Source organism: Solanum stenotomum, chromosome 8 (genome assembly GCF_019186545.1).
Source record: "Solanum stenotomum isolate F172 chromosome 8, ASM1918654v1, whole genome shotgun sequence".
NCBI classification, from domain to species: Eukaryota; Viridiplantae; Streptophyta; class Magnoliopsida; order Solanales; family Solanaceae; genus Solanum; species Solanum stenotomum.
This window is the reverse complement of record NC_064289.1, coordinates 49004087-49016004: the sequence shown is the minus strand read 5'-3', so window position 1 is coordinate 49016004 and position 11918 is coordinate 49004087. Positions and strand designations below refer to the sequence as shown.

Below are 11918 nucleotides of genomic sequence, written 5' to 3'. Positions count from 1 at the left end.
TCCTTCTCCTTGCCTTTTGGGGTTGAGTGTGATACTGGAGCAATAGTCATTGATTTTTTTCTTTTACTAATTATAGATAGTGATTGGATAATCGATTTTTTCAACCTCCTACACTTCAAAGGCTGTGAAATCTTCTTGGATGTATGTACATCAATATTATAAGTCATTTCATTAAAAATATTAGTGAGTTCTTTAACACGACTAATCAAATAATCATGTTGCTACTCACATTTTTCGCATAGACAAGAAGAGCATTTGATGTTAGAAGAGGAAGCAACACCAACAAAAGATTGAGTTGTTGTCATAGATGAAACTTCTTGCATTAGTTGATCTACAAGGTAAATAAAAAAAGGTTGAGAGTTTACAATTGATTATAAAATAATAATGGGTAGCAATTTATACTTATGTTGCCACAGATGGACATTATGTTGCCATAGATAAATCTTCGTTCCCACAGATGAATCTTCTGTAGCCACAGCTGAATCTTCTGTTACTACAGATGACCATTTTGTTGCCCTAACGCATATGTGATATGTTCCAACATATGATAACTCTGTTGGAATATGTACCAATATATCACTAAAATATAGCAACATACGACACATCTTTCAACAAATGAAATATATGTTGGACAACTGAACAAGACTAATTTCTAAAGTCATATGAACAAAATGGTCACAAAAAGAACAATAAAAAACGACTCTCCACTGAATGTTAACAATACATATACATTTCCTCAAAATTAGGGCTTTTTTTTGGATTTGTTGATTTTCTTTCAAAAACAATAAATAATAGGTACCATTACACCATTGTTCAATTTTCACATCTATAGAACGATTTATTGTTCATTAACCCAAAAAAAAGACTTAGTATCAAGAATGTAAGGTTCGAAAATTGTAAAATTTTTCAAAAAAATGACTTACCCATTTTAAGTTGAACACGATCTTCAGTTCAGAAAGAGGAGAGAGTCACGATCAGAGATGAGGAGGAAGATAAGATAATGGAGAGAATATTTGTTTTGACAGTCGGATTTTCGAATTTTCTAAGGAAGAAGAAGAGAAGAGAGAACGTTGGGAGGAGAAGAGAAAATTCTATTTTCTTTTACTTTTTTTAAAAAAATGATTTAGATCGAATTATAAAAGTTGAAAAATGAATGTTTTTATTTTATTTTATAAAAGATTAGAAATTTTTTAAAATGTTAATTTGGTCCCAAATTTACTTAATTACATTTTAAAATGAATTTGACTATTTCTTGATCAAACTGTCACAAAAAACAAAACCCTAACTTAATTGACACATTTCATTTAATTTTCTCATTTCAGGGATAAATTTTTTTAGATGGTTTATTCACAAAAAAAGAAGAGGTTTTCATTGTTTATTATTTTTCCCGTGATCACCGGAGCTCCACCAGTCCTCCACCAACAACCCCTTAATGTCTCCCTTACTTCCATTTCCCAGCAGTCAAACGATTCCCTTTTCCGGTGAAATCTAGCCAAAGACACAGACCCATTAGCCCAACACTGCCAGATCTCCACCGGTGACAACCAAAACTCCTTCTCCGGCGAAAATCAACAAGAAAACCAGACTGGAACCACCAGTAAACTCCTTCTTTTCCGACCAGTAACCAGAGCCACCATTGCTCCTCCCATCTTCTTCCTTCTCCACGCCACCAGACCTCCAAAACCCCACCGGAAAACAACCAACTCGACCCCACACAACCACCACCACCGGAATTCGACGAAACAGCAACCAAAACGAAGCTCCGACAGCGAGCAACCAACAAAACCCATTTCGAATTTGGCTGGAAAACTTATCTCCAGTGAGCCTCTTTTATTCTTTACATTTAATTAATATTTGTCTTGTACTTCGTTTGTTAAGTAATTTTATTCACTAAGTTTTGTTATTGATTCAAATGTTGAGTGGCTTGTTCTTATTTAATTTTTTTTTTTTTTTGTTTAGAATATTAACTTTGATTGTTTTGTACTTCATTTTGGATGATTCACTGATTGATTTTACATATTTTCTTTCATAGTGTGGAGTAGTAATTGTTAATTGTTCATTTTTTCATAATCTTAACTTCTTCATTTTGTGACTTGTTCATATTTTCATGAAGCTCTGTTTTTATTTTTTTTATGTTCATTTTGGTATCTTTCAGTTGATATCCATTTGTTTTATTTTTATTATATATTTTATTCGTTTTGCTTTATAGTGTATATTTGGCTGCTCCTAATTTACTGAAATGATTGTGTTTTAAGGATTTTTAGCAAGTTGGTGTGTTTCTGTTTTGGTTATTATATAGTTACTAGTAAAATTACCCGCGCTTCGCGCGGGAATTTAATATCACGGAATTTATAAATAATACTTAAAACCTATCAGACATTAAAACTAAAACACTATATTATCTTACATACAAGATTACGTAGTAACAAACATTAATAATGAAAAGGAAAATGAAAATCATTACATCTTATCATTTAGCCTTAATAACATAAGCATAAATTATAAATTAATGATTGTAAAAATACATACCAGGATTTGTAACATAAGCAATAGTGTCAGTGAGCCACTCAACATGAGCAAAGTATACAAATATTTAATTGTGAAGAAGAAGAAGTAGAGGAGGAGGAGGTTCAGAATTTTCGTTGTGCTAAATGAGAGAAAATCCCTATATTTATAGACAACAAATGGTAGTGTAGACAAATGTTTATTGTGTCTTATCAGAAATATTACAACTATTTGGAAAAGTTGCAAGCCTTCGGAAATGTCACAACCTTTCATAAAAGTCGCAACTCTTCATAAAAGTTGCAACTCTTCATAAAAGTCGCAATTGTTCATAAAAGTTGCAACTCTTCATTAAGTCGCAATTCTTCATAAAAGTCGCAACTTTTCATGGAAAGGANAGCCTCTTTTATTCTTTACATTTAATTAATATTTGTCTTGTACTTCGTTTGTTAAGTAATTTTATTCACTAAGTTTTGTTATTGATTCAAATGTTGAGTGGGTTGTTCTTATTTAATTTTTTTTTGTTTTTTTTTTTGTTTAGAATATTAACTTTGATTGTTTTGTACGTCATTTTGGATGATTCACTGATTGATTTTACATATTTTCTTTCATAGTGTGGAGTAGTAATTGTTAATTATTCATTTTTCATTATCTTAACTTGTTCATTTTGTGACTTGTTCATATTTTCATGAAGCTCTGTTTTTGTTTTTTTTATGTTCATTTTGGTATCTTTCAGTTGATATCCATTTGTTTTATTTTTATTATATATTTTATTCGTTTTGCTTTATAGTGTATATTTGGCTGCTCCTAATTTACTGAAATGATTGTGTTTTAAGGATTTTTAGCAAGTTGGTGTGTTTCTGTTTTGGTTATTATATAGTTACTAGTAAAATTACCCGCGCTTCGCGTGAGAATTTAGTATCACGGAATTTATAAAATAATACCTAAAACCTATCAGACATTAAAACTAAAACACTATATTATCTTATATACAAGATTACGTAGTAACAAACATTAATAATGAAAAGGAAAATGTAAATCATTACATCTTATCATTTAGCCTTAATAACATAAGCATAAATTATAAATTAATGATTGTAAAAATACATACCAGGATCTGTAACATAAGCAATAGTGTCAGTGAGCCACTCAACATGAGCAAAGTATACAAATATTTAATTGTGAAAGAAGAAGAAGTAGAGGAGGAGGAGGTTCAGAATTTTCGTTGTGCTAAATGAGAGAAAATCCCTCTGTTTATAGACAACAAATGGTAGTGTAGACAAATGTTTATTGTGCCTTATCAGAAATGTTACAACTATTTGGAAAAGTTGCAACCCTTCGGAAATGTTACAACCTTTCATAAAAGTCATAACTTTTCATAAAAATCGCAACTCTTCATAAAAGTCGCAATTTTTCATAAAAGTTGCAACTCTTCATTAAAGTCGCAACTCTTCATTAAAGTCGCAACTCTTCATAAAAGTCGCAACTTTTCATAAAAGTCGCAACTTTTCATGGAAAGGAAGGCTAATTCTGTAAATAAATAAATTAAAAGAAAATTCTGGTTTGTGGTGGCGCCACGTAGGCGTGCCTAATATGATTGATATTATGTTGTTATCTTACTTAGTTGTTTCAAGTTATTTTATTTTATCCTTTGTTAGTGTAATATTAATTTTATGTTTGGAAATATTATAAGTTTTAAATTGGCCAATGAAAAAAATCTCTCCGTCGGTTTTTGAGGCCTCTCCATTTTAAAAGACGAAAATTTAGTTTGTGTTTTTATTCCTTATATGTTAAAATGGCCGATGAAGAAATTACTGTCGATTTCCAAGGCCTCTCATGTTAATAAGACGAGTTTTTATTTTTAAGTTATTATTTGATTTATTCATATTTATTCATTACTAACACTTTTACTGCAGTTATACTTTATATGTTAAAATGGTCGATGAAGAAATTACCGTTGATTTCCAAGACCTCTCATGTTAATAAGACGATTTTTATTTTTAAGTTTTATTCTGAATGATAATTTTGTTCTAAGCATTTTTGCACCTTTTGACATAAAGCCGTGAATGAAGACTACTAAAGTATGATGGGACAAGTAATAAACTGCAGTTATACTTAATAAACCATACTCCAACATGTATAGTTTACTTTTTGCAATACTGATGTGCCTATAGCTCCCTCCCATTAGTTTCAAATTGCAAAACAAGGTCTTCTGCATGTTCAGGGGAGTTGTTGACTTATCATCTTGATATGCTTTGTTTTTTTTTTCTTGATGACCGTGGTGTCCGGGCCAGTTCTCACACACTTCGACTAATTCCACGGAATACCTATCACCTCCCACCAACAATAGGTACCAAGTAACTCTGTCCTCTAAGGCTAGGGTAGATGGGAAGAATCACCTAGTGTTTTTGTCTCTGTTGAGATTCAAATTTGAGACCTCATAGCTCTCAACGACTTCATCAACCACTAGGTCAAACTCTTGGATGCCTTGATATTCCTTGTTTTGATGGCTTAAGTTTAGCGTTTTGATAAGTTTTCATAACTGAAGATCGGGAATACTTTGGCCTGACTCAACTTTTATTTGGTTTGCTTATGTCATCTCATTTTTAGAATGGAAAGAAGACATCACGTTTTCTCTGTAGATCTTCTTGAAAGATATGCCACAAAAGGCCGTGGAGCCATTACATGCATGGCGACTGGCAATGATGTCATTGTTCTTGGAACCAACAAAGGCTGGGTGATCAGACACGACTTTGGAGTGGGTGATTCTTATGGTACGTTCTCATAAAAGACTCGATTCTAATGGAAATTTGTAACAAAGACACCATACTCTTACCTTGTATCTTAAAGATTCGTGATGTGCACATCTGTAATTGCTCTTTTAATTCCTTTTTGAGCTTAATAGTCTCATATTTCTGACACTTTTGTGTCTTTAGCATGATGTTTATTTCTTCCGTTCTTTCTTTTTCTGGATAAAGGTTCAGCTAATGTTTCTTATGCTATACTTGATTAGCTGGAACAGTGTAGACCGGTAACATCCAATATTGTTGTCTCATTAAGGAGTTCAAGTAGCAGTCATAGAATAAAACCCAATGAAATACTAAAATGTGATGAACATGCTTGGAGTTGCACGCACATGCGAATGAATCTCACATAAATAATGCCTCCTCAGTAGATCACATTTAAACTTTGGTGCTCACATTTGGATGCTGATCGTGTCAAAGCTCATTTTCTACCACTTTCAGAATTTGATGTGATGGTCTTTTCATCTTTTTTCATACAATTTCATGACTCTCATTTTATGTCTTTTAGTTCAATTTTTTTCTTCTTTTTTACATTATGAAAGTGTTGAAACCTTTCTCGCAAACAAATTTAAAGTGTTGAAGCTTTCAAGTCGAGCTTCATGACACAGATGATTGTCACAGAGTTTGATGTTGGCTGGGGTGATTGTCGATGGCTTCTGATGGTGTTCATTAAGAACTATAATTTTACATAGGCAGGGGGAGTGAGATATAGAGAGCTGGTGTTCTTCACTTACTATAGTTCTATAGGCTAGAGAGACCTTCTGACTTGCCCATTTAGCTCCTACCCTTTTTCAAAACAACTAGTAGTTAGATTTTGTGACAAAAAAGATTGACCGTGTATGAAGGCCTTATAAACATGAAAGCCTTAAGTTTTTCTTAGAACACTTAGTGATAGTGAGTTCAAATAAAGAGTATACTAAGTACTTCCTTGCAGATGTGATGCTTATTCGTTTTTACGTTGCTTTTGGTAACACAGAACTTTTGCTATTTTCTTATACAACTTCATTCTCCTTCCTTTTGTGGAACATGTGCTTTGTGTTAGGTTGTTGGGTTCAAGGGAGAATTCACTATTTTAACTTATCAGGAAAAAAAGGAGGAAGAATTCACTGTTTTAGCCTTTTGCATTTGGCAAGAGTTGATGCAAGAAAGTTCAGCAAGTAGCTTTGATGCACTTTTGTCTGGAATGGAGAGTGATTAGAATATAATTGCATCCTAACACAGAAGGAACATTTGAGACCTACTGATATGACCTAATGATCGAGAAAGTGGGATGAAAATCAAGAGAAACAAGGCCTTTCTCAAAAAAAAAAAATTAAAAATCAAGAGAAACAAGGGTTCAAATCCCTGTAGTAGTGGGGAAAACACTACATGATTTTCCCCCATCTATCTAAGTGTTGATGGACATAGTCACCCGGTACTTGTGTTAGTGGATGGTTCTCAAAAAAAAAAATTAAAAATCAAGAGAAACAAGGGTTCAAATCCCTGTAGTAGTGGGGAAAACACTACATGATTTTCCCCCATCTATCTAAGTGTTGATGGACATAGTCACCCGGTACTTGTGTTAGTGGATGGTAGCCAGTATACCTGGTAAAATAGTCAAGGGACGCACAATCTGGCCTATACACTACCTTTGTGCCCAAGAAAAAAAAGATGAAGAGAAAATAGGTAATAGCTCTTTGAAGTGTATATTCAAGGTTTTGGATGGCATGTTTTAAAGTTTTCTTATCATGGTTCCTTGTAATTTAAACATCTTGTGTGTTAATCTTTTATTCCTTGGCAAATATGATCTTTCTTATTTTTTTTTGAAATTTTCCTTGATTTAAGAAAGATCATTGGGATGCATTGCATACTGTGAACTTGGTTCTACTTTTCTTTGTGCGGAGAGAAATGGAACTTTCCTTTTCTTAAGGTTATTTGTTTATGAAGCAACTTAAAAAGAGCTTCAATTGAAATTTATAAATGTTGTGCTATGTGACTTCTGAGTAATGCTTTCTTGAATCCAGTGTTGACTGTGATTAAGTTTTGGACCTCTACATAACGAAGCATATCTTGGTGGCACTTATTTTTCACTACTCGTGTCAGATTATTAGGGAAATAGGGTAATTGTATTGCATTATTTTTGCAGATATAGATCTCTCTGTTGGCAGGCCTGGGGAACAATCAATTCATAAGGTTTTTGTTGACCCTGGAGGGAGCCACTGTATTGCCACTGTTATTGGCAGCAGTGGTGCTGAGACATATTATACTCATGCTAAATGGACAAAGCCACGTATTTTGAGCAAACTAAAAGGTCTTGTTGTCAATGCTGTCGCCTGGAACAGACAACATATAACAGAAGGTAGGTCAGTGCTTTCTAATTTCTTGTGTTATAGTACAAGATTTTGACAATTTGGTGATTTACGGACACTCATAATAGTTATTCTTTCTTTCTCTTCATTTTAATTTTGGATAATGGTTTCAGCTTCAACTAGAGAAATCATTTTGGGTACGGACAATGGTCAACTTTATGAGATGGCTGTAGATGTAAAGGATAAAATGGAGAAGTACATTAAGTTACTATTTGAACTTAAAGAACTACCTGAGGCATTCACTGGTTTGCAGGTTGAGTGTTTTCTAGTTTCTTTCTTCCTTATTTTCCTTCTTTTAACTTCTTTCCCCAAAAAGAAGAAAGCATCCAAGCAGCTTACCTGTTTCCTTTTCACTCCCTTCTCAATTTAATCAAGTAGTTCATGTCATTTCATATCGAGATGATGTTAATGAAAGCCTTCCTTTCTTTCATCTTCTTGTAGATGGAAACAGCAAGTGTGCACAATGGTACCAGATTTTATGTGATGGCTGTTACACCTACTCGACTTTATTCTTTCACAGGGATTGGATCACTTGATGTAAGTTTTATTTAGAAGTAATCATTTCTGCAGTTTGACTGACTCCTTCCCCTCAACATCTTCGTTCTTTTTCTTTTGGATCATTAGGGTTTTTTGATTTCACTTTCATCTTCACTTTACTAGCACGTGGTGCTGCCAAATACTAAAAATAGCTTCTTTCTTAGTTAAGTTACAGGTTTTGTCTATGTTTCCTTTGTGCAATTTTCATTGTTATCATGTTGAACATCTTTATGTGTGATTGGAGTTTTGACTGCTATGGGATCATCTTTGAAATCTATATCAAGATTTTTTAGCTTTCCATATTGATGAACTATACTTCTTTAGTTTGTAAACTTGAAATTGTTGGGCACGTCTTGGTACACTTTGCTACTCCTGCTGCCTTGACTTCTTTTGACTTCGTGGAATTTCAACTTGGTACACTTACTTTCTTGTGGTCTTTCTTTTCCTCAGTGACAGAGTACATAGAGTCTTGTGTATTGTTGAAGAGGTTNTCTTTAGTTTGGAAACTTGAAATTGTTGGGCACGTCTTGGTACACTTTGCTACTCCTGCTGCCTTGACTTCTTTTGACTTCGTTGAATTTCAACTTGGTACACTTACTTTCTTGTGGTCTTTCTTTTCCTCATTGACAGAGTACATAGAATCTTGTGTATTGTTGAAGAGGTTTTGAACAGAGTGTAGGACCTAATTTTTATTTGTTCCCAACAGCTCAGCTGGATCAAGTTGTACAAAGCTGTTGATGTATTCCTTTGGCAGCTGTTCCTGTAGATTTTATGTGCTGTAATATCTTTGCTTGACATCTTTCATTCTCTACTTAATTATCTCCATCAGAGCCTATATAGACCTGTCCATGAATTAAAAAATTGTTAATATTTCCCCTAACCCTTTGTGCCGTAACTCTTAATTGAGATTCTGTTTGTTGGACATCAATTCCTGTTATTATTGTAATAAAGTTCTGCTAGTTCATTGACATATCGTGATCTGATGATCAATACATTTCATTGAATTGATGCATTTTGGTTTGCGTAGGCTATTTTTGCAAGCTATGTGGACCGCACAGTTCATTTCATGGAGCTTCCTGGTGAAATACCTAACAGGCAAGTTCCTTATTTATGTGATTGTCAAAAAAATTGGAAGGAAGTCAGTCTTTAAATTGAGTTTTTAGATGATAATTCAACATTGCAGTAGATTATGTATTAGAAAAAAGATAATAAACACTTCCATGCGCTTGGGCTAAGTGACGAATCGGTCACCACCAGAGGGGCCTGCTAAAGACATAATATAAATGAATAAATTTAGGGAGCACAAATTATCAGGCATTATTTTCATTAACTAGATGAAAAATGGATAACAATTTCAGACTCCCATGTGTCGCAAAGCTCCATCATCTCCTTACTGCAGGATGTGTTACTGTGGCAGAAACATTCATATGCTGTGTTCGATCCACTATCCTGAAAGTATAGCTAATGTAATTCATTTTTGGTGTAATGTCCTGCTCTGACAAATTCAAAATGTCTCTAACAATGATTTTGAAACTACAGCAAGTGTAACTCATATCCAGAGAATGTCGTGATAACCTCCACCACCTGAACAAATTAATATAGTTATAATGTTGAAGGGAAACTAGCCTTTGGAAGAGAGAGAAAGATTTTCTTTTCTGTAGGTTATCTTCAAATGTAATAATCTCCTGCAAAAATTCGTGAAAGCTTGATAATGAACTTGATAAATACATTGGTAGGAGATAAACTAAGAAGCTGACTTCCTGTTAGGGGTCCCACATGCTCATACTCACCTCCTCTTAGAAGGGAGATTTATGGGGGACTCAAGCGTGAACATACTTCCAGCAGCTTCCCAAGGAGGAACTTACTATTATAGGAGTTAACTTCTCCTGAATCTCCCCACCCATGTTTCTTCTCATTCTGGTCAACAGAACCATTGCAAACTGATCATTCAAATCTTCGTTCATTTGTGTCCTCCAATGGGCTTTCCTGAATACTATTTTAATCAAATATCAATTAAAATTACTAATTTGAACTTCAATATACAATAATGTCGGTACTAATCTAACATGTCAAAGTTACAATAGAGCTTGTAACTCCCAAACTATTTTGTAGAAACAGAAAGTCTGCCTTGTCTTTGGCCTCTGAATATGGAGAATCTTTCTTCCCATCTCACTCATCCTCTCTTTTACTTTTTAATTGTTCACCTCTTTCCTTGTGATCTTTTCTGGATCATTCTTGATATTCTAGAAATTGCAAATATGGTGAGGAAGCTGCTTTTCATCATAGGTCACAAATCTTTCGAAGTCAGAATGATCCAAACTGAAAATAACTATTGGCTTGAATGAATTGAAAGAAAACAAAGATTTGTTAGTAGCATACACATGAGTGTAAAGAAAATGAAAATGCTCAAAGGCTAACTCAAGTATTAGAATATCTACAGTTTTGGGCACAAGATTTTGGAGCAGTTGGACAACTTTAGCATATCTACTGTCAGATTTTCCATCTCGGTGAATGGTTCTAACCATAAGACTGAATTACCTGGGATGCCTGTGCCCATATAAATCACGGAGCCACCATTAATGGTAATAGAACTCCCAAAGGATGTTCTTCCTTCCAAATGTCAATTTAGACAAGGGGATCCCTGTCACGACCCAAATCCCCTTGGTTGTGATGGCACCTGCCTATCCCAAGCCAGGCAAACCACGGTATTCATCTATTCAAATTAAATAAGCGGAAGTAAATCACTTGGGTGTAACAGTCGATACTCGATAATGATTCTTTTCTAGTTCTCTTTCCCTCAGCCATCAATCCCTGTGCTAGTTACTGCACATAAGTTTGATCAGCCCTGGAATATGTTGTTAGAAAGAACTGCAATGGGTAGGATCTCGAAAAAGTCCTATTACTCCAGCGCTGGAAATTAAGGATTGAAAGTTCAGTGTAAAATCATGCTACTCCTTGATAACTTCTCCTCTTAATGTGTCACTGTGGTTGACCTCAAAAATATAAATTCAACTATTATCATATAAAAGTTTTTAAGTGTTCTTTTAATCCTTATGTAAGTAGTAAGGTGCATTAAGAAAAAAGGCAGCCCAATGCACTTAAGCTCCCGCTATTCATGGGGTCCGGGGAAGGGCTGGACCACAAGGGTGTATTTTACACAACCTTACCCTGCCTTTCTACAAGAGTTTGTTTCTACCGCTCGAACCCATGACCTCTTGGTCACATGAAAACAATTTTACACGTTATGCCAAGGCTCCCTTTCAAAGTAGTAAGGTGCATGACTAACAAAAATTTCATTAAACAACACAATTGAATATATAAACGCAAGTATGTTCTTAACATCTCCTGTGAACTCTGTGTGTTCTGTAATTTGCATGTACATGCATCTAAAAACACATCTTTGGAGGTAATAGTACTTATAACTGTATTTTTGTTTGACAAGGTTGGTAATTTGTTGAAATGATTGAGAAAACTCTGCATACAAGACATATACCCTTGTAGAGAATCTTACGGAATGACTTGGTTCTACATAAACACTAACTCATCAGTATTAACCGAAATGTCAATGATGCTTTAAAATGTGCATAAAAAAAATCAAACAGAATTATTTCTTCAATATGGTCACATAAATTTTCCGTCCCTTGAAAAGCCCTCCTATTCGTGTCTCTATATTTTCCACATGATTGCCAGGAGAACAACTTGTCACTCTTTCCTTTATCCAATTTTC

At 34.2% G+C, this 11918-nt stretch overlaps 1 protein-coding gene across 1 annotated transcript in view; it reads left to right on the top strand.

Annotated features, from left to right (window-relative positions):
• Positions 1–1484: 1484 nt before the first annotated feature.
• Positions 1485–11918, top strand: part of LOC125872820 (vacuolar sorting protein 18-like) — a 54399-nt gene continuing 43965 nt past the window's right edge. Inside the window, exons 1-6 of the mRNA XM_049553619.1 lie at positions 1485–1819; positions 5113–5276; positions 7432–7644; positions 7768–7907; positions 8096–8191; positions 9219–9286. Coding sequence (XP_049409576.1) covers positions 5114–5276; positions 7432–7644; positions 7768–7907; positions 8096–8191; positions 9219–9286 — 680 coding nt within the window. The 5' untranslated portion in view covers positions 1485–1819; position 5113. The remainder of the gene's footprint in view (positions 1820–5112; positions 5277–7431; positions 7645–7767; positions 7908–8095; positions 8192–9218; positions 9287–11918) is intronic.